This window comes from Callithrix jacchus, chromosome 7 (genome assembly GCF_049354715.1).
Source record: "Callithrix jacchus isolate 240 chromosome 7, calJac240_pri, whole genome shotgun sequence".
In the NCBI taxonomy this organism is placed as follows: domain Eukaryota; kingdom Metazoa; phylum Chordata; class Mammalia; order Primates; family Cebidae; genus Callithrix; species Callithrix jacchus.
In genome coordinates, this window is record NC_133508.1 from 95742795 (window position 1) to 95765915 (window position 23121).

Here is a 23121-nt window from a genome sequence, read left to right on the forward strand (position 1 = left end):
CCGAATCAGGAATACCTGCATTGAACTTACTATTTCTTGTACTTTGCCACCTAAATTACTATCATTTAGGTGCCTGAGTTCAAACTGGTTCTATAAATATGCCTGTACTACTGTAAGGAAAATTAGCTTATAGGAATTAAAAATTTTTCTGCAGATACTAACGAAATTTAAAGGATGCATAGTTCTTAGTTGATCTAGCAACTAAGCTTCTAGGACTCTTCTGAGAAGTATTAACTGTAAAAGAAAAAAACTAATATTTTTAATAGAAAAATGGAAACAACCTGAAGTCCAAATGAAAACAGATCAAATAAATTAAGGCAAATATATACTGCAGAATACTAAGTACTTACTGTAAAGGATGAATAGAATTTATGCACAAACATGGAAAGATGTCCTCGATGAGAAATATGGAAGTTAAAGATATACAGTATGATTCTGTTGGGTTTTTAAAAGAATTTATAGGTTTTGCATATGCTAGAAAGACTGGAAAGTTAAATGAGTTAACACTGCTTTTAAGGTGAGATTTTCACTTCCTTTACACCTTCTATAGCCTTTAGTTGACAGAATGTGTGTTGCTTTCTTAACAAACATCTTCATATACTCCACCCTTTAACCAAAACTCTCACCATTCTCATTCCTTACCTCCATACCTATGCTGAAGTCTTTCTCTCTGGGCCATTGTCACCCAAATGCCATTTAAAAATTCTGAATAGGTGGCTTCTTTTCCCCAGAAACTGATCTCACTGCTCACATTCCAGAGAATTTTCTCTCATTTGTTTAACCATGCATTATGCTAGAAGTCTTTTTGCATCCTAGTGTCTTAGCTATTCATATTGGGCTTTATCTGTTTTCCCACTTAATAAGGCTTATTGTGGGAAGAAATTAAGATTTACTCACCTTTACTCACCTACATAATAGATGCTCCACAAATCTTTGATACATTAAAATGTGGCTTTTTTTTTTTTGCAATTCAATGTGTATATTGCTAATAATTTATAAAGAATCCAAATGATCACCATTTTATTTTCAAAATTTTATTTATATGGAATCTTCAGCATGTTTCAACTTAATTTTTAGAACAAGATAAAATCCAAAAGCTTAAAATCAGATATTTTATAATGTGTCACAATTAAGTATGGAGAGTTCTGTTATTTTTCAGGAAAATCTTTCGTAATTCTAAAAATGCAGATATTTACAATACTTTTAAATACAGACATATACAACATGGCATATTTAAATGTACAAAATAGTTGAAACTATATTACAGAACATTCCAAAATTCAAACTAATTTTAAAAAGTCCACAAACTCTGATAACATTTGGAAAAAATAGCAACAAGTTTGTCAATAACCATGCAGTGTGTTTAGTAACTTATACACAGCACATAAGTTGCATGTCAGATCCACAAATCTAAAGGCATATGATTGATCTATTTAACTCATGCATGCTACACTCTAAATACTATTTTATAGTCCATAGGCTTAAACACATTTTACAGTAATCTATGAAACAGGAATATAAACTATGAAAACATATTTAACTGACTTCTTAAGAGACTAGGAAACCTCAAAGATAGCAAATCAGGCATTTTACCCCCCTGAAATTGAAGTTCTTATGAATACATTCATAAACACCAAAGGAAGAAAATAAAAACAACCCAGATATTGTAACTTAATTTTACCTTCTCGAACTTCTATTTAGAGCTCTTGGCATAATCATAGCCCCCCTGGGATATTTTTATTTTCTCCTGATTTAGTGGAGACAACATATTTATTCCCTACCTTGTTCCAGGAAAAATTTAAGATGGCTTGGAAGATAGACTTAGAATATGGTAGAAAGTATAATTATAGCTTAAATAAAAAAGGAACCAGAGAAAGCAGAATTTGGGGGAACAGCCATTTAAGAAAAGGTCAGGAAATACATCCTATAGTACATTTTTCTCCCACAGTGATTCTCTGGAAATACTACAAAATATATTAATTTGTAAAAAAACTAATAATAAAGTACTGGTAAACTAGAGCTCCTGATCAAATGTGTTAAATTATTTACCCTGACGAAGCAGATGATTATAAAAATGTGTGCGCTTTTCTTTGTGCTTGGATAGAAGAAGTTTTCCTAAATGTCATATAAGTGACTCCAGATTTAGTCTGTAGCTTTTGGTAGAGGTGAAAACAAAAATTGGACACTTACTGAGTTTCTACTTAGAATTCTATCAACTGCTGTCTGTTGACTTGTGACTGGATGGCTTCAATTCAGGTGGTCATGTGTTACACAGCTCTTTTGTAAGCACAAAACAAAGCACCATCAATTCCAGGGCACCCTGACTGTATTGGTTCCTCCAGCTCACTTCATCAAGACCCAGCAAGAGAAATGGGAGGAAGGTAATGTAGAGGAGGAGACCTGCTCAGGCATGTTGAAGCCACAGTCTCCTCTGCTGGGTGGAGAGCTGCAGACGCTCTGACTGTGCTTACAGTCTGCATGTCACAGACCTCAACCCCACTCCTGTGGGAATGCTATGGACAGAAGACTGGGAGCAGCAGTAAACAGCTTCAGAGAAACATGCATGGTCTGTCCATCTCTATTCTACAGGCCTAGCTTTCAACAAATGATAGAAAGAATGGTCTTGTATCTACATGCTGAGGAAAAAGAATGGAGGGAATGATGATGAAAGAAAGCATTTGTGGGAAATGGGGAGAAAAGAAAGGTAGTAGGATGCTTCCCTTTCAAGTATGGCATGAGTTTCAAATCTATAGATTAAGGACAACCAGAATAAAAGCATCTGAAGACTAAAACAAATCACTGCCTCCTATCTTTTTTGAGGATCAATGGTCCCAAGTAATTCTCATGAGTTTTGATTAGGTTGGGAAGGAAGTAAGTTCAAATCTATAGATCTGTAACTGTGGAAACTGCAGTGCTCTTGGTTGGGATGGCAAAGGCTTCCTCAGGGATTGTGGTGTTAGGAGAAGTGGACAGTCATGACTGCTATTTTTCTGATGACACCCTTCAGAATACAGGCAGTGCCAGCTTATCCATTAGGCACCACCTAAGGCACAGTTTTTTTAGTGGCCCACAAAAATGTTTTAATGTTTTTTTAGCCTCGTAAGGAAAAACTGAACTTCCAGACTAAAGAAAATGTTTTAATCTAAAATGTTAACACATTCATTTCATACAAATGCAATTATAAAATATCACTTTTAACTTTCTATGGAAGAAGTCTAGGATGGCAAAACTCCCTAGGGCCCACAAAAATCATAATGCAGCTTTGCATATAGTGTCAAACAAATTGTTACTGAAGCAGTATAACTTGAACAGGAAACTGAAGACAATTTAAAAGGATTAGAGAAGAATGGTTCAAGGCTAAAATAATAGAGATGAAGACTCTGAGCTTACTGATCCTGTTCAACTGGTTTTTCTTTTCTTGAATGTTACTTTGGAATTAAATTTTTAAAGAAAGCTAAGTCTAATATTGGGGAAGTGCTAGCGTCAATTTCCATTAGCCACGCCAGAAAAATAAAGTTCAGCTCATTATTTTATAGTCATTGTGCAATAACAAAGGCAGAATCAGGATGAAGACACCTTCATGTCTTTAAGTCCTTTAGTCCTTTCTCCACTTTGTAAACATTATTAGTGGCAGGTTTTCCTTTGAGACCCTGCCTCCTAAACTTCCTGTATCATAGTCCCACTCAGTTCTAAACTTCCGCTGTGCTTCAAGGCCCTGGCTCCTTTATCCTTGGTAGTAGCCCAAGGCTGGCACTGCCAGCAATGTGGGTACCTGCAGTTGAAAAACTGCTTTAAGAATATGACAAAAGAAAAAAGCAGCAGTGAACATGATGGAGAAGGAGAGAAAAAAGTAACCAATTTTAACATACTCAAATTATACTGTCAAAAAAATGGGGAAGGATTTATACTATTAACTGTGTTTTTTTAAACAGTAGCACTGAGATTTTTATACTTCATAGTTCTCTGTAGTTTCAAATATATTTTATAAGATAAATGTACTCTATAGTCAGAAAATACTCAGTAAGTATTATTTTGAAAATTGTGTTCTCAGGACCCCAAACTCTTGACAATTATCATCCTTGAGATCCTCACCATATGGCTTAGGTTGGCAAATATGGTTAACATTGGCACACAGACCAGGGAGACTCAGATTTGAGAGCATAACTTTTAACAATTTCCATTACTTTCCATCACCCAAACTCATCAGTATTTATAAGGAAATGTCAATCAAGAAACCTAATAAATAACAACTTTTTAGTATTTGTTCCCCAACATATCATGAAGAAACAGTTCAAAAGGAAGATGAGTACAAAGGAATCAATCACTGCCTTTCATAGAATCACACAACTTCTGAGGTTGGAAGAGAATACTAAGTCATAAAATTCAGGCCCTTGAATTAATGGTGAGGAGCGTGGGGTCCAGGTTATGTGTTTTGATTAAGGTCACACAGCAAAGTTGGTCACAGAGTTAGGATAAGAGTTCAGGTTTCCTGCCTTTTGGTCTCTCAGTCCTCAAAGCAATTGTTTTATAAGCTAAAGTTCATTGTTTATCCAAAGTGCACATAGAAAAATGGAAAAATACTTCCTGTTTTTTTAAAAAATGTATGTTAATTTGGAAGCTGTATTAACTCAAAATATGAACTTCACATGAGTAGTCCAACAATTAGAATGAACAATAAAATTTTAGTCCTGGAAGGACCCTAAGAAGTTAGGTTAGACTTCCGTTACACAAGAATTAAGGCTAAGGGAAAGTAAACTATATCCCCCCAAATCACAAAGTTGAGCCAAGAACCAGGTCACCTACAGCTGGCTCACTGCTTCTTCCAATACTCCTGATTCTTCATTGGCTATTGATTACAAACAAACAAAGCAGAAATGTAGAATCAATCTGGTTTAGATATAAGAAAACATTAGTAAGAATCCTTAGTGAATAGGTATAAATCAATCCTCTAGCTACTAAGAAATAAACTAAAATCTATTGAATTTCAATAAATGAGGCAGCATAATTTCTTATTTCATTTTAAAATGGGCTTAGATGCAGACCGTAATTCTGAGTTTCAGTGTCATTTGAAGACGATGTAAGGCTTAACAAATGTAAAACAAAATTCTAATGTTTAAAATTCTCTAGGTCAGGGGTTGGAGAATAATAGCCAGCAGCCTATGTTTTGTGAGACATGTGAGCTAACAATGGTTTTTACAGTTTTAAAGACCTGTTTAAAACAAATACACACACACACACAGACACACACACACACACAGACACACACACAAGAATGTCTCATAGAGATCATATGTGGCCTAAAAAGCCAAAATTATTTACTAATTTACTAACTGGCCCTTTACATTAGAAAGTTCACTGACCTCCATTACAAATTCAGAAAGTATATGAAACTAGGCTGAATAGGTAATATGTCCTGAAAGGCGTTTTTGTTTTAAAAATTAAATCTCTGATTTTTCCAGCTTTATTATCATTTGCCTCTTTCTCCTAATAGTAGATAGTAGAAAAAAAAGTTTGAGGGTTATGATTACCTATGTTCCAGTTAAATGAGGTTTTATCACATATACTAATGTAGTGGACACACAATTGAAGCTAATTATTTTATGCATGTCAAATTAGTCAAAAATTTTCAGATAGCCGGGAAAATGGCGTATCTTATGACACTGTTGCTATACAATGAAATGGAAGCAAGATTAAAAACTAGTAATCCACTTCTCTCTTTTGGGTTTCTCTTGTTTTTAAGATTTTCTTGCCATGCCTCTCCTGGCTCCCTACTGCATGTTAGATTAATCAGTCGTTCTAAACCATATTAATTATCTCAGTGGCCACCCATCCATATCTCATTTGTAACCATAAACAAATCTCACCAGAACATATGAAAAGAATGGAAATGCTTCTAAATGAAATATGAGATACCACAATGAAACATAAATGGCTAGTTCAGGGAAGAAATGACTTAGAGACATAGTCCAAATCCCAAGCTGAACACAAGAGTAAAGCCAAGCAGGCTCCTAAGTTTCACAGCCTAAGTTACACAGCATTGCTTAGTAAAGGACTAGAACACTGTGCTGGACCCTGGTTTGCAACACTCTGATAATCACTGTACGAAAGCAAGTCTGTAGCTCTTCCTTTTCACATGATTGATGTGGCAAAGTTTAGATTTTGTGAACTAGAGAAAAAATACCAAAGCCGTGCCAATGTTAACTAAATTACAATCACTCTAAGGTTATAACATTGAAAGCAAGATCTACTGTGTCAAGATTCAAATGTCTTAACTGTAAAATAATCACATTAACAATTCCTTTGTACAGTTCTCTTCGGTTACTCCATTCTCTTGGTTGCTTTTATAATGGGAAAGAAACAAATTTTCTATTTCAGTCAAGAATTCTTCAGCCATAAAGCAATTGGTCACTTTGCTCAGAGTCTTCCTCATACACTCCAAAAGCTAGTTGAAAAGAAAAGTTTTATATTTAAATACATAAAAAATATGAGGGTTTACATTACTATCACTATTTTGTTCCTTTCCAGACCTCACATTTCCTAAGGCTCAAATGAGAAACACTTTCCTTAAAAATAGTTGCAGATTAACTTGTGTTTAATAGTCACAGAGCTGGAATGTAGAAAATTGCTGCTGAGGAACACTCAGCTTAGTACCTTTACGATTTTACATAAAGAGACAAACCTGAGACTGTTTATGTGAGGCTTTCTACTTTATATATATCTGTGACTTTTTTCCATTTGTAGTTACACTTACAAAGCAAAATAATCCTGGGCGCACACACACACACACACAATTTATATATATAAAAACACAAGATTGGGGGCCGGGCGCAGTGGCTCAAGCCTGTAATCCCAGCACTTTGGGAGGCCGAGGCGGGTGGATCACGAGGTCAGGAGATCGAGACCATCCTGGTCAAAATGGTGAAACCCCGTCTCCACTAAAGATAGAAAACATTAGCTGGGCATGGTGGCGCATGCCTGTAATCCCAGCTACTTGGGAGGCTGAGGCAGGAGAACTGCCTGAACCCAGGAGGCGGAGGTTGCAGTGAGCCGAGATTGCGTCATTGCACTCCAGCCTGGGTAACAAGAGCGAAACTCCGTCTCAAAAAAAAAAAAAACAAAAACAAAAAAACACAAGATTGTACCATTTCAAAATGAGGATGCTAGCTTGAGTCTACTTCTTTGGTAATGTGCATACATTTTTCAACAACACACAAAAAAGTGAATATAACAGAAAGGAGTAAAAAATATTAAAAAAAAAACAACTTTATGTTTAAATTTTCTATCCCCTAATTGCTATTTGAAAAAAGACAAATGTTGCTGATCTACTAGCCTTCAATCATTACAGAAGCAAAACCTAGAAGTGAACTGATAGAATTCAAAACTCTTATTTCCTATTAGAAAGTTAAATAAAATGACTATTTAAATTTAATTGTCAGGTTTATACCATCATTCTTAAAAATGATCAACTGTTAAGGCTAAAATGGAAACATGGCACTTTCAAATTTAATAAAATGAGAAAAATGCTCTCCATTGTGTATAATAATAATCTGCAAAGAAATTTATCAGCCGACACTAACAGATTTATTCTAAAATAGTATTTTTTCTATGTGCAAGCTTGGGCAACAAAACACATTACTAATTATCTCCTAGAAATTAATTTTCCAAAGGAAAAAACAGTAAAAGAAATATACAGAAAATTATACGCAAAGTATTACGCATCATGGGAAAACACATTGAGATGAATAGCTTTAGAATTTGTGAACAATGGAACCAATTAAAATGAAGGCAGCTTACTTTCTGTAAACAAGTCAGGTCAGAATCCCGGTGAAAGATTTTATCCATGGGGACGCTGCTGTAGGAAAAAATATGAAAACAAACTGATGAAACAAATACTATAATCAGTTTTGTAGTAAACTATCACAGATGCCATACATCACAATTTTATATTTAACTTGGGTTTTCTCTGAAACATAATTTAATGAGCAACACTGCAGATGTGCAACCATCTCAAACCACAGCACATACCTATGGGACAGCCTGTATTTTTCTATTATCCATCTTGTCTTTTCAAATACTAATCCCCACTGAGGTTCTTCTAACATCTGTTGTACTTCAAATTTGTAGGGTAAGCCTAGAAAAGCATAAAGAAGCACATTTTCATCAACTGTTTCTTAACTCTCCAATCTCCTTTTAATTATACTTAAAATTCCCTTCAGTGTTTTTACAACCACAGCTTGACAGATCAGCTGAACAGCACTTTAAACATAGTGGGCATTCATTAAATATTTATTGCCTGACTGTGCTTGGTCCACCAAGCATATTAATGCCAAGCTATTAATACTAATAAAGAAGAGTAAAAGTGCCATTTACATGACACTTCTATGCTGGGCACTATGATAGGATGATCACATAATTTATCACCCAAATTCAGAGACTTTTTGAATGAAAGAAGGTACTATTAATAATTATGGCTGAACCACAGGTTTAAATTGGGACTATTATAGACAAACTAAAACATATTGCCATCCTAGTGACAATTCAAAAAAAAAAATACAGGTTATTAAGCTTACAACAATGCTGTAAGGTAGGCAGCTTTTTTTTTTTTTTTTACAGGTGAGAAAACTAAAGCTGAGACACATTAAAAAGCATATTTAGGCTAGCAAAGTGGCAGAACATAGATGTCAAAACTCAGCAGGACTGTCTCACTTCTGAGCCCAAACTCATTCTACCTTCCTTGATGAGCTAATCTAAGACTAGACAAGAGGATAGGATGAATCTGGGGAGGCAGCAACTGCTTTGAGTCAAAGTTGACATACTTAACTCTGGAGGAAAGAAAGAAGCCCAAAAGGTGGATATCATATAGTCAGCTAGAAAGGAAAATACACCCAAGACCTTAGCTATTTCTCTCACATATCCTCCAAGACCCCATGTAAATGTATCTGTGGTATTTTTTAAAAGCTCAGCTGATTCATTATCAAAGGCTGATACTATCATAGTAACACTTAGAATGCGTACTATGTACCACCTAATACTTTATGTGAAATCACGTAAGTGAAGTGGCTGCCATTAATTTTCCTCTTTTTATTTTTGATGAGGACACTACGTCCTAGAAAGGTTAGCCTGCTCATGGTCAGATATAAAAGGCAGAGGCAGGATTTGAACCCAGGCAGTCAGGCTTGAGTTCTGGTTTTAACTTACATAACACTGCCTGCCTCTCAACTGGGTTTCTACCATGATAAGGCTTTTCAAAACAATAAAATGCCAGCAAATCAGAACCCATGGGGAAAAAAAAAAAAAAAAAAACAAGGGGGGAAAAAATAGAATTGTTTCCTCACAATTAAATAAAGCATAGCTTAACTGTCAATATGCTCTAAAAAGCCACTTTTTTTTCAGGTGTTTGGAAGAAGGGAAGGGGACAGGCAAACCTGAAGATGACTGATCTTTTTTATTTAATCGCTCAATTTTCCTCTTCTCCAAAAACTTAAGAAGAGTGCACATTATAGTACATGAGCTATTAAGCAAACTCCTCTTGGTGATAACAATCATTTACTTGACATGCTTTGATTACTTACTAAACAGGGATACCAGCTATATAATCATAACTACCCACAGGAAACCTATTATTTGCTAAACACTTTACATATATTACTGACAAACCTTACAAATAAATACCTACTGTAAGCAAGGTAGTAATTTTTTCTGATTTTACAGATATAACAAAGGAGAATGAGAGAGTAAACTGCCCAAGGAAAAGAAGCAATAAATGTCAGAGCTGGGATCTGAATCCAGCTGAGTGACTTCGACTCTCAATGAAAGTTGAAAATAAAAATAAAGAGAGGTAAATAATGTATTTTCAATCTATGCTGATGGAAAAAACATGAAAACAAACATAAAAATTATATACAGCTTTATTTGGTATTTTAAGAATTTTTTAAGTTAAAAAGGTACTTTTAAAGCCAATAAAAGTTTTCTTTAATAGAGAATATTTTTATCGACTAAAGTATCAGAAGAAAACGAATCACTAAATTTCCTGCCTGTCACAAGTAAACAAAACATTTAACCATTAGAGATAGTGTACAGCTATGACCTGAGTTAAAGATTCTGTAGCGTAAGGTAACCCATGGCTTCTAGAAAACCTTAATTATTGCATCAGAGGATTTCTAAGGGCAAAGCAAAAGACCAAGGATTAAGATCTAATAGTGTTAACCATGGACAAGTCATTTACAAGACAGCTCTGTCCAGTGGTAGCTCATGGGAGCATCATGGATAATAGTTCCCTCTAACGTTTTCAAGCACTTTTTTTCCCCCATCTGGGCAGTTTTCTTCACATGCATGTGCGGATCTGTATTTTGCTAAATACTCCAGGGATACCCTTCTACAAATCTCTAGAGCTCACTCTCCCTTCTGCTTTCTGTTCTCTTGGGGCTCGGTCTGGCAAACTCACCTGTCTTGGTCTCCTTATCTCCATCACCTTAATCAAGTCTGCCTGGCTCTGGGTGGGTTTCTCCTTCTTGTGCCATATCTAAAAACCCTCATAAGCAGTAAGCAAGGGTAATTTTGGGCTCTTTTCATTTGTTTCCTATCTCTTAGCAATTGTATTCCTTTGCTGCTCAATGTTGTGCTTAAATACCAATATTTTATACATTTTGTCCAGTTTTCTAGTAGTTTCAGACAGGTTCTTGTTACTTCATTTTTGCCAAAGTAGAATTCCACAAACGAAATTTTAAATTTCATGTAATTCTAATCAATTTACATTTAAAGTCACATGTGCCATGTGCCTGCTATTGTATTGGACAGCACCAGAATTGAGGTTTATTTCCAAAACCTAGCAGTCTATGGGATTATAAAATGATTTAAAGAGAGAACAAGTTAATTGTGGTACTGTTTTTTATAAAACTGTACTGAGCTAAGGAATAATGTGTATTATGTGCTATGCTCAGATTGGACATTCCAGAGTATTATTAATCCAGTAAAAACCCACATAGTGTTGACCACCTCCTAGACGCAAAGCAATTTATTAGGTGCTACTGGAGAAAAAAGAAAAGACACAGTCCCTGCTCTTTGAGCATGCAGTTTATTAGGACTTGCTAAACAGATAAACTACATTAAAAGATAAAGTGACCATGAAGGCAGGAATAAAGTGTTGCAATACATAAAGAACAGAGCAACTAACAGTAATAACATGGGGGCAGTGCTGGTAAGTCATTAGCAAACATAGGGCATCCAAGTGAGATCATTAAGAATGAAGAGAAATTAGGCTGGGCTCGGTGGCTCACTCCTGTAATTCCAGCACTTTGGGAGGTGGATAACAAGGTCAGGAGTTCGAGACCAGCCTGACCAACATAGTGAAACCCCATCTCTACTAAAAATACATAATTAGCCAGGCATAGTGGGCATGCCTGTAATCCCAGCTATTAAGGAGGCTGAGGCAGGAGAATCCTTTAAACCTGAGAGGCAGAGATTGCAGTGAGCCAACATCATACCATTGCACTCTAGCCTGGGCAACAAGAGCGAAAATCCGTCTCCAAAAAAAAAGAATGAAGAGAAATTAATTATTAAACAAACATTCGTTTGGTATCTACTTTATACCAGGCCGTGTGCTAGAAACCGGATAGAAAAATGGGTACGATACAGTATTTATTCTCAAAGGGCTCAGATCTAATGGGGAAGAGTACAATGTGGGGTAACTGTAGTAACAGTGTCCAGAGGACCTGACCTAGAGTAGTGGTAGTAATAATAGAATAAATATCCTAGAGTTATTTAGCCTACTGTTTCCTCTTATTGTTTGTCTTCTGTCCACATTCCCTTCCTTTCCCTAGTCTGCTATAGTAATTCCCTATCCACCCAGAAATGATTGCCCACAAGTAGATATAAACCTCAGAGGAATCAAATCAGATGACAGCCTATGCCAACCAAATTCTTTCCTGAGATAGAATGGGAACAAAGAAATATACAAATTAAGTTAGTCATTGTTAACCCTAAACTAGGAGGTAAAGAGAGAGCTGGTGGTCATTTTTTTTTTCATTTGCATGCCATCACAGAGAAAGCCAGTCTGCATTTATAAAAACAATTTCCATGAGAACAGAGACTGTTTTGTTTACTGCAGCATCTCCAGTGCCTAAAATATACACTGCCTGGCCTAACTTTTCTCCATATTTCAATCCTTTTGCCCAGTGGCCATAGTACCAAAAGTGGAGACTTGACTAGAGCAGGAGATTATGAAAGGGAAGAGGGTGGCTACACTAGGTGGCACCCAAATAGTAATTCCCTAGTTGAGGCCACCAACTCTGACATTAAATAATTTTGCACAGTTGCAAATCTTTTGTTTTGTATAAGTCAAAGAAATGAGAGTAAAAGTAGAATAAAGTTATTTTTTGTTGAAAACTTACGATAAGAGCCATCTGGGCTAATTTCCTCACTTATAACCAGACAGGTAATTTGAGAATATGGTAAGGGATTATTTCGATTATAAGGACTAACAATCATTCCAATGAACTTTGCACCTCCTCTGGAGAAGTAACTCTACAATTACAAGAAAAATATAATTAGTTTCAACTATATAAATTTAAAAGCCAATGTTTATCCATACTAACATTTTAAACATCTAATGGGGAAAAGCAGGAACAGAAAGGTACATTAAAAAGTTCACATCTGGCCTGGTGTGATGGCTCACACCTGTTACCCCAGCACTTTGGGAGACTAAGGCGGGCAGATCGCTTGAGGTCAAGTTGAGACCAGCCTGGCCAACATGGTGAAACCCCGTTTGTACTAAAAACACAAAAATTAGCTGGGGCGTGGTAACACATGCCTGTAACCCCAGCTACTTGGGAGGCTGAGGAAGCAGAATCCTTTAAACCTGGGAGGCCGAGGTTGCAGTGAGCTGAGATTGCACCATTGTACTACAGCCTGGGTGACAGAGTCAGACTCTGTCTCTTTAAAAAAAAAAAAAAGTTCACATCCAAACTGCAACTAAATCAAATGCCTTAGACATTCATTTCACACTGTAAATTTTTCAGGCAAAAATGTGTTCAACCAAATCTGAAATCACCCTTTAAAAAAACTGGCCTACACAATCTGTATTTGCCATGAATATATTTACTAATTATATTCCCCATGCTTTATCTATAATTCTTATCAATATGGTAATAATTTACAAATACCCTACAGCAAACCCAGTCACATATCAAATATAAAATCCCAGAAAATGAAACTTTTTCTTTAGCTATAAAAAATATGTTTCTTATTATTTCAATTATATTTAGTTCCAGTTCTAGTTGCTCCCATTAATTTTTAAAGGTTCTAGGAGTATTTATCACTGTAACATTCATGGCTTGGCTGTACTTAATAACTGACTTTCTAAATGTTTACATAAACATTTATCAATCTCGCAGAAAAAAAATGCATGTTCTTTTAGAACTCCTAGTATAAAGAATATTAGAAATGCAAAACAAAAAATGTTTAAAATTTATCTGTGTAAAGCGAAGCACTGAGGGGGTGTGCAATCACTTACAGAATATATCCATATAATACCTGGTATTTAGCTTGTGTGTCAATATCTCGTAAGGAAGGATTGGGATCAAAAGCAGGATGAGAATGATACCATCCAATAACACTGTAGCCTCTAACAGCCAAGGTTTCTGAGGCCTGTGTTTGTGATACAGGATCCATCTCACACTGTAGTCCTGTACTCAGACTGTTACATGGTTCTGCTGCACAGACCTATAAAAAACAATTGATCTTCAAATGATTATATGAAAATCCTGTTAATTCTATTACTCTAATGTTATAATTCTTTCAGAGATACAGAAACTTTTCAAGGTCAAGACTTTTATTTGACAATATCACAGTTAGCCTTTAACTTGCAAATGACTTATACTCCAAAAGTCTGATTGTATGCTAGAAACTTAGCATGCATTTTTCTACTCATACAAGGTCATAATAATGGCTAGTTTTCCATGTCAGACCATATAATTCCTGTACAAAGGTATTCTTTCAATGACACCTGTTACTTATGACAATAATTTCAACAGAATCATGCATACAAACTTTCAACTACAAGTGTTGGTATATATTTCTGGCCTCTTAGAAGTTGTACCTTTTTACTAATAAAGGCAATGAGGAGCCAAGGCCTGGCAATGTTCTCTCTTGGTGGTAAAAAGAAACAGGTGCTCAGAATATGGAATGTTAAGTCACTTCTGAGAATATATAACTTGCAAATGTAGCAAGTTATGCAATATTTGCATATTCTCATATATATCACAGGTAAAGTCTGTATTTTAATTATATTCATGGAATTCTATAAAAATATTTGGTATGGTAGTAGGACCAAATAATAACTAAAACATATTATTAAAAAAGAGAACTCACTTCAACTACTTTATCAACTTCTGAGTATCTTCCTCCTAACAGACCGATCACTTCTGCCATAGAAACATGGGCATGCTAAAAGAAATACAAGACAGACTTAGCCCAAATGCACAAAATCACTTGACAAAAAATCCTAACAAAACTCACTTATCATAAGAAAGTCATGTATAAGTATAGTTATCATGCTTTTATAAAATAAAGTAACAAAAAGAGGAACTAGATGCTAGGCTTAGTGCACAGAAACTAAGATTTCAGGTCTATCTTCACTGTTGGCTGACAGGCTTTCAACCAAACACTTAAACATTCTCTGACTCTACCTTTTCACTTACAAAATGAAGATACCATTTACTCTCCCTATTCAAGAAAGGTATTATGTAAGGATACAAAGTAAAAATCACTCTAAATCCTTCTACACAAAGACATCACAAACACAAAAATTGTGGGAGGTACTGGTAGTTTAGTATAAACAAAAAAACCTCCAAATTATAGGAGTTCTGCTTTGTTTCAGAATCTAAAAGGTGGCAGACAGATATTAGAAAATGAAAACAGGGTTAATGATGGTAAACAGTCTGCAAAAACTCACATTAATTTATTTTCTCTAAAATATGGAAACATGCAATTGTTTGGCTTTTCTCCAAAAGAAAAGACTTATTTTTAGATTCCTTGTAAAAGAGGATAGTTAAGATCCAAAATACACGTCTTCCATACTCTGTCTTAAGCCTGCAATAAAAATACACAAGAGTGGAAATCAGAATAACTAAGTAAATGCAATAGATTATCCTTACCAAATCCATTATTAAAAGTGCTTCTGAAGCCACTTTCACCTGAAATGGCTCCTGAAATATAAAAAACAAAACAAAATGGGGGAGGATAAAAATAGAGATTTTATTCTCCCACCTAGAATGCCCACCCTGTTCTTTATCCACCCCACCAAGTTCTTTCTCAGCACTAACAAAGCTCAAAACAAACTAGACTTTTAAAAAACATTGTGATTTAAAACCCCACCAGGGAGAAATTCTTTCTCATTTTCAGTCTTTTCCCATACATATGCCTTGTACATATAGAAAAAGAGTAAGTATTTCCTGTTTGACAGAAGATAGGGGAATTGTCTATGGTCATTCATGAATGCATAAATAGTACCTGCTTTTCTTCACTGAAAAAATTACAAGGTATCAGTTGGAAGGGATCAAATGAACTGAAAAAGAAAAAAAATTATTTTTAATATAATCTCAATATTAGGAAAATAGCATTTATTTGCAAATTTGAAAGTGTGTATCAATAATCTAAACCCAAATTCTGTATAAATGAGAAAAATATTAAACTAGGGAAATTTCTTAGGACATTCCACCAACTCTTTCAAAAGAAGCACTATTCTTTTAGATTTAACAAGAACAAAAAAATCCCAGGGACTTTGAGATAAAGTCATTCTGTTGTCTTAATTTCCTTTGACACCCAAAGTAGACACTATACACCATCAGACGTATGTCCCACACTAAAAGCAGATTTCAAAAATTTCAATGAAAATGTAATTAATCTGTCATGAAACCCCCAAAAAAGTTCAAGAACGATGGAAGTTTATCAAAAACACTAGTCAGTTAAATAATGTGCCCATTATCGAGTAGGAACTTAAAACATTTTTTTGAATGAATGAATGACAAACAGTTCTGTTAAAGAAATTAATGTATTAGACCTATGATAAACTCTTAAAGTGAAAAAGTGGTGCCATGGCTCACATCTGTAATCTCAACATTTTGGGAGGCCAAGGTGGGCGAACCCCTTGATCCTAGGAGTTTGAGACAAGCCTGGGCAACATGGTGAAACCCCATCTCTATAAAAAAAGTACAAAAACTAGCTGGGCATGGTGGTGTGTGCCTGTAATCCCAGCCACTCAGGAAGCTGAGGTAGAAGGATCACTTAAGCGCAGGAGGTGGAGGCTGCAGTGAGACTCTACTCCAGCCTGGGTGACAGAGTGAGACCCTGTCTCCAAAAAAACAAACAAAAAAAGTGAAAAAGTAAAAAGAGGTAAAAAGGGGAGAACCTAAGCAAGGTCAAAAGCACACATAAATCTAAGAAATGTAAAAAAGTCTTAGACCAGTAAAGAATCGAGGCTTGAGAACTATATTAAAAACAATAAAGGTTTCTTAGGCTATCTTCAGGGAAAGAAAAACACACAGGAATATTTACATTAACACAACTAGAAGACAGCAGGGCAACTCCGTTCCCATTCAACCACAGATTGTTATCTTCAAGAGAACATTTTGTTTGGCTTAATAATGTATCCCAAGTGACCAGAACGGTGCCTGACATATACAATAGACATTCAAAGTCACTTGTTGAATAAAGAAGAAAGACCTTTAAATTAGAAAGTGTTTACTCAATACAAAAAGAAACTGAAGGTCAAGAGAGATGAGAAAATAGCACAGAAGGAACATCCCAGAGCAGTTAAGAACCGTGGATATGGAACTGCTGTTAATGTTTGTTGTGGAACTGCAGAGAATGGTAAAGTTACCAAAGGACTAGAAATAGTCAATTATTGAGCTTGTTTCACAACACAAAAAAGCAGACTGCAGAAAAGGAGGAATTAGGTATTGAATACTAGTAAAATTCTAGAAAAATATATGAAAAAGCTGATTTGTGATCTTTAATCAAGTGAAGAGGTGACTAAGCAAAATGAGTTCACGAAAATGTAAGTAAGGCATAAGTAGACCTTATTATAGACACTATTGACGGGAATGATCTGTTAGAAACTAAAGACTCAAATATATTTATCTGAAACTAAACAAGACATCTGTTATGATTATCCTTCTGCATAAAGATGAAGCTATATGGGTTAACTGTGGTAATCTTTACAGCTGATTGAAGAATGAATGTCTTTGTTGTCAAGATATAAACAATGAGGTTTACATTCTCGAAGTTCAATCATGGCAGGAATTAATGGCAGGAAAGGCAAGCTTATTGAAATGTTAATGATACAGTGCTACCAAGGCTAAAATGAAAAAAGTGGATCTGGATTCAAAAAGATCCTGATGACCTGGAACAATGATTTGAAAATCACAATAAATATAAGTCTTACATATTGAGTCAGAAAATCAATTGTCTGTATATTGAATAAGGAGTCCTAGCTTATGAATATTTTTTACATAGTTTAATTTAGTCTCACAACAATTGTGTAAGTTTTCATTTTTATTTTAGAGAGGTAATATATAATGATTATGGGTATGAATTCATAAGCTTAACACAGGGATTTAAAATCAACAGCTCTACTACTTAATAGTGTGAGCAAATTACTAAACCTCTCTATGCCTCTCAGTTTTCTCATCTATAAAATGGGAGTGAGAATATTAACTAATGCATAGGGTTGTCATGAAGATTATATGAGCTAATAAATATAAAGTACTTAAAACACAGCTAACAGTGTTAGCTATTTTAATTATTGTTTTATAAATGAGAACCTAAGGTTTACCTAAGGACATATATCAGGTAAAAAATAAGATCTAACGGCATTCCCAGATATCTTGTTTTAAAAGGGACACTGACAAAACTACAGTCTATTGAATGGGGCATCTGCAGGAAGAGAGAATAGAAAATTGAGGCATTTAATTTATTTGGTGACCCTTAATTTTAAAAGGTTCAAATTTTAGATTATCCAAGCATTAGGAAACAACAACAAACTATGCAACAACTTACTAACAATTAGTACCACCAAAGAAAACCCAGTCATTTTATGAGGTCTTCTGTCCATAACGTCTAGAGATGAATGACCAACCTGTCCTGAACAAGGCCCCTTTACAACATATGTTGGATCCTATGTTCACTGAATCTGAATAAATTTAAAACGTTTGTTTTAGGTCTCCCAAATTCATAATCAGTGAAACAAAAAAAATCTAAAAAAATTGTAGAATTTTTACCTTAATATAAACAACATGATGCAACTACTGAATATTTTTTCATACATTATCTAGCCATTTGCAATAAATTTTTAAAAATCACATTTATATAACACTACACCTTTTTGTTGGTCTTGGCACTTTTAAAGATTTAACAGGTCTGCCTTTTTCCTCTTCTCTTCTTTTTGCCAACTCCTCAGCAGAAAGATGCTAAAACAAAATGCCAGTTGATTAAGGAATCCATCAACTACTAAGAGGCAGAATAAAAAATAGTCCTTTGAACCAAATTTAAGGGCATGTGAGAACAAGAGAGACTAAATTGATACAGATGGGTTTTCTTTTTTGCTACCAATATGGTACAAAGGCTGGACAATATTTTTTAAAAAACTGTTTCAAAAGATATAGCCATCCCAAACTGAAAATCTACTTCTCTTGATTTGCCCATTTCAATGGTACCAGTCACCCAGGTTCGAAAACCTCAGAATCACCTGAGTCTTTTATTTCCCATTTCTACTTACCATATTCTATGGTGTTGAGTTTTCTTTCACAACTGGGGCAGTGCAGAGTAACGATTAAGAACAGATTCTGGATCTAGAATGTCTGGCTATTTATTTACCAGCTGGGTGACCCTAGGCAAGTTCTAAAGCTTTCATGCTTCAGTTATGCCATTCTTAAAAATGGGAACAATAACAGTAATAATAGGGCGGGGCGCGGTGGCTCACTTCGGGAGGCCGAGGCAGGTGGATCACGAGGTCAAGAGATCAAGACCATCCTGGTTAACATGGTGATGGTGAAACCCTGTCTCTACTAAAAATACAAAAAATTAGCTGGGCATGGTGGCGCATGCCTGTAATCCCAGCTGCTCAGGAAGCTGAGGCAGGAGAATTGCCTGAACTCAGGAGGCAGAGGCTGCGGTGAGCCAAGATCGCGCCATTGCACTCCAGAATGGGTAACAAGAGCGAAATTCCGTCTCAAAAAAAAAAAGGTAATAATAAAAAGTAAATAAACAATAATACCACCGTGATGGTATTATTGTGAAGACTGAGTTCATGTTTATAAAATACTGGCAACAGTGTGTGATACACAGTAAACCCTTTATGGGTGTTTACAAAATAAAATAAATCTCTACTTATTCCATTTCTATGACTAACCTTACACCCTAGTCCAAATGAACTATGCACCTTTCCAGAATACATCCAGTATTTTTCCATGTCTCTAGCTTTGTTCCCTCAGCCTGAAGTGTTTTCATCTCCTTTTTGAGATTCTTTTCAGATCCTTCAGATCAGATTAATACTCCACATATTCTATAAAACCTGCTCTGATCACACCCTTTGGGAAAAGCTTATAATTCTTGGGACCAACATTATTGAACTTAACATAGATTTTGTCTTTCCTATTAGAGAACACAAGTCCCTTACAGGAAGGATGAATTACTAATTACTGGGCCTAGAATGGTACTCAGGTGAGAAGTTGGGGACAGGGAAAGTGGAGGAGGAAAGACAGACAATTCAAGTTTGTTGAGTACCTTGTGCACGCAAGGCTTACTGAATACCTAGAATTAGGACCTTTATATAGTCTATCTCATTTCTTTCTTACAACAATCCTTTGAGGGAGGCATTACTATTATTCACAGTTCATAAGTTAAAAAAGCATGAGATTCTGTGAGAGGATAAGTAGTTGCTCAAAGTAACAAAGCCATTATGTACACATTTCACACATTCTATCCACTTTACTGCACTAGCTGTTACAAAAAAAATTATGTATTTAGAACACATGTATGTTTTTACACACAAACACAAAATTCACTCTCTATGTTTCCTCTTATGACAGTAGTTTTTATTATTAGAAATAACACTTCAATATTTGTAACTCAATTGTTATCTAATGCTTACAACAGTATTTTAATTGATGTATCAGAACCTCATCTAATAAATGTTTAATGAAACGAATTGGGCATATCAATTGCTTGACACCCTTATCTTGAGCTAGAGATAAGAATACAGAGATAGAGAGTTCAGAAATGAGTTAAAGTCCTAGTTAACTGTGCCACCAATGCCTTCTACTTTGGTGTTTACTGGTGACTTCTAGACAAACAGATTAACATGGGAATGAAGACATATATGTTAATGTATGAAACAAGTACAATACATATGACATTAAGGTGTACAAATACATATTTAAAAAGCAGTTTTCACGGATGAGCCATTTGAAAGGTCAAAGTTACCTCAAATGTTTGTCCTTCTAAGTCCTTTGCGTCACACCAGTTTCCCCATGGGTCTCGGACCCTACGTCTCCTTGTACGCTGTGATGAAATTAAAGTAAAGCAAAAGGTAGAAGGATTAACATGGAGAAATCACAGCACATTAATACACAAAATGAAAATAATAATTATCTAAATTATTATTTTTTAGATAACTTTTAAAATAATTTAGATATTTAGATATTTGAATATTTTAAATAATTTAGCTATTTAGATAATTATCTAAATAATTATCTATCAATTTAAATAGTATAATCTCTGGCAATGCCTGATGAAATTTTATTTTATTAATTTATGTTCAATAGTTACCACTCTGCTTACAAATATAAAAAAAATCAGTGATGGCTAGGTAAGGGCAAGAGCACCAGCAGCAGGTGGGCAGAGTGTGGGCTGGGTGCTAGCAGCAGGTATTAAAAAATAAGATCAGTAATGATTTTCTGTATTTTGCTTGCATTCCTTCTTAGCTTCCTATTTCCTTTCATCATGTAGGAGCTAAAACACTAGGAGAAAAATATTTTTAAGACCAAAAAGAACCACCAAGAAAATGGCTTTTCAACCACTTGTGATAGAAAATCTGCAAGAACACACAGCAAGAGGTGTAATATTGAGAACTAGAAGCAAAATAATTATCTCTCAGCTTTAGAGATCAAATAACGAAAAATTACAAAGTTGTTTGACCACACTATTAACATCCAGTTTTGCAAACCTCAATAGTGAGGCCTTTAAAACAGACCAGTTGCCAAAGGACAGTGTATGACTAGTACCATATCCAACAACTCTACTTGAAAGCATTCTTTAAGATAGTAAATCTAGATAGAAATGGTTTATAGCCTAACTACTCTGAGAATAACAGCTATTCCAGCATCTATATTTCCTTTTTCATTTATCTTACCTATTGCTAATTTAATGCATTAGTAAAACTAATAAGATCATATTATGATTCTGCCTTATAAAGGAAGTTGGATAACATTTTATTTATTTATTTTTCCCCCAAGATGTATTTTTTTTTCTAGAAGGTAACTTTAAAGTATGATTTACAAATGTTAAAATATTATAAAACTGACCCAAGAATTAAAAAATAAGGCCTAATTATTCCAAAAAGGTGATTCTTAAGGTTAAGAATTTTAAAAGAAAAATAAATGAGAGGGAGAAAAAACTGAACTATATAGTTTTAAAGGACACATTAGATTTATAAATCGAAATGAAGCATCCCAAGACCATTTTAGCAAAACATTATGCTTCTGCATCAAGTTTGCTAGTACATTTTAAGGATTTTTAGGTTTGTTTTTGACTTAGAAAGCAAGATGAAATTGAATAAGAGCCAGAAATGTGAATGGCTAAAGTGAAATACAAGAGGAAACATGTTTTTCTACTAAATGGCCATTTATTAAGCAGCTAAAGAGAAGTAGGTATACCACACTAAACAGGGTAAGCAGCAATGTGGAGAGACAGGACTGAGTGAGAGAAAGGACTGCTTACCATAGACTGCAGACGCTGGGCAAGCTGATATGCTTCTACTGCATCTTTTTTGTCTCTGATTCGTACTTTGTCAACCGTTTGTGGCCTATTATATACAGCCTGTTCTATTGGAATTCAGGAAAGACAAAACCATCTATTATTTTGTGAAACTCATTTGTTAAATAGGAAGACATATGTACACTGACTATAGTGGAGATTCTATGACTCTTATTTCACAATCATATATTTGATGTTCTACTTTGCAGTCCTCATATAGAAGTAATGCTGTTATTACAAGGAAATCTCAATAACATGGAATATTTAGTAAATGGGTAATTTGTTTAATTTTTGCTAACTTTGGCAGTCTAATACAGAAAACATGATTTAATTTTTCTTTTGGTGGCTGAGGAAGCAAAAATGCTTTAGTTTTCTTGAAAAGCTAGTCTCAATATTCAAAGCTTTGGGAAAACAAAGACACTGAAATGAAGGACAGACTCCAGGGCAAACTAAATTCTATCTAGCTCGGTATGAAATAGTCTTCCATGAAAAAGATTTTGACACTTTTATTACATTTAAGTGTAGAGGCTCACAAATTATTTCCCTTATTTATAAACAGTGCTAGGCAGCATTTCTAGCATGAATACAGTATTTGCAAATTAAATGGGCTATTACTAGACTTTTCATAAAACAATTTTACTTTTATCTGCTAAAGAACTGTATTCTTAAATTATTTCTGTTACTTAGATTAAACATTTTACCTTTAAAATTACACTCTCAATTTTCATTGTAGGTCAAACGAAAACACAGTTTAACTAACAGTAAAATCTTAATAAAACATTTATTTCATAATGTTATAGCATCTCCAAATTCTACCTAAAACTACTTGAATTCTAACCATCATAGAAATGAATGGATGTTATAAGGACAAAAAAAAATGTCAAGTAAAAGATGTTGTTGGGTTTTTATTTTTTACCACATCCAAAATTGATTGCTCCTATCAATTCGAGGTATGTATGAATCCGTCCAATACAATTAACATCCCCACAGTTCTTCAGGCCAGGACGTACTGAGGTCTTATTTAAGTATTTCGGTTTGCATATCTCCCTAATTAAGAGATGGAAGTACAATTATTTTGGATGAATAAAAATG

The 23121-nt window shown here is 34.8% G+C and overlaps 1 protein-coding gene across 2 annotated transcripts in view; it reads right to left on the bottom strand.

Annotated features, from left to right (window-relative positions):
• Window positions 1-1018: 1018 nt before the first annotated feature.
• The window catches only part of MYSM1 (Myb like, SWIRM and MPN domains 1), a 44141-nt gene continuing 22038 nt past the window's right edge, over window positions 1019-23121 (bottom strand). The window contains exons 9-20 of one of the 2 annotated variants that reach the window (XM_017974795.4): window positions 22946-23076; window positions 21994-22097; window positions 20479-20556; window positions 18376-18464; window positions 15508-15562; window positions 15153-15203; window positions 14368-14442; window positions 13531-13719; window positions 12390-12522; window positions 8026-8131; window positions 7795-7849; window positions 1019-6442 (exon numbers count right to left, since the gene is read on the bottom strand). In XM_017974795.4, coding sequence (XP_017830284.3) covers window positions 6284-6442; window positions 7795-7849; window positions 8026-8131; window positions 12390-12522; window positions 13531-13719; window positions 14368-14442; window positions 15153-15203; window positions 15508-15562; window positions 18376-18464; window positions 20479-20556; window positions 21994-22097; window positions 22946-23076 — 1225 coding nt within the window. In that variant the 3' untranslated portion in view covers window positions 1019-6283. Of the gene's footprint in view, window positions 6443-7794; window positions 7853-8025; window positions 8132-12389; window positions 12523-13530; window positions 13720-14367; window positions 14443-15152; window positions 15204-15507; window positions 15563-18375; window positions 18465-20478; window positions 20557-21993; window positions 22098-22945; window positions 23077-23121 lie in introns of both variants that reach the window. The other variant, XM_017974794.4, reaches the window with a different exon arrangement.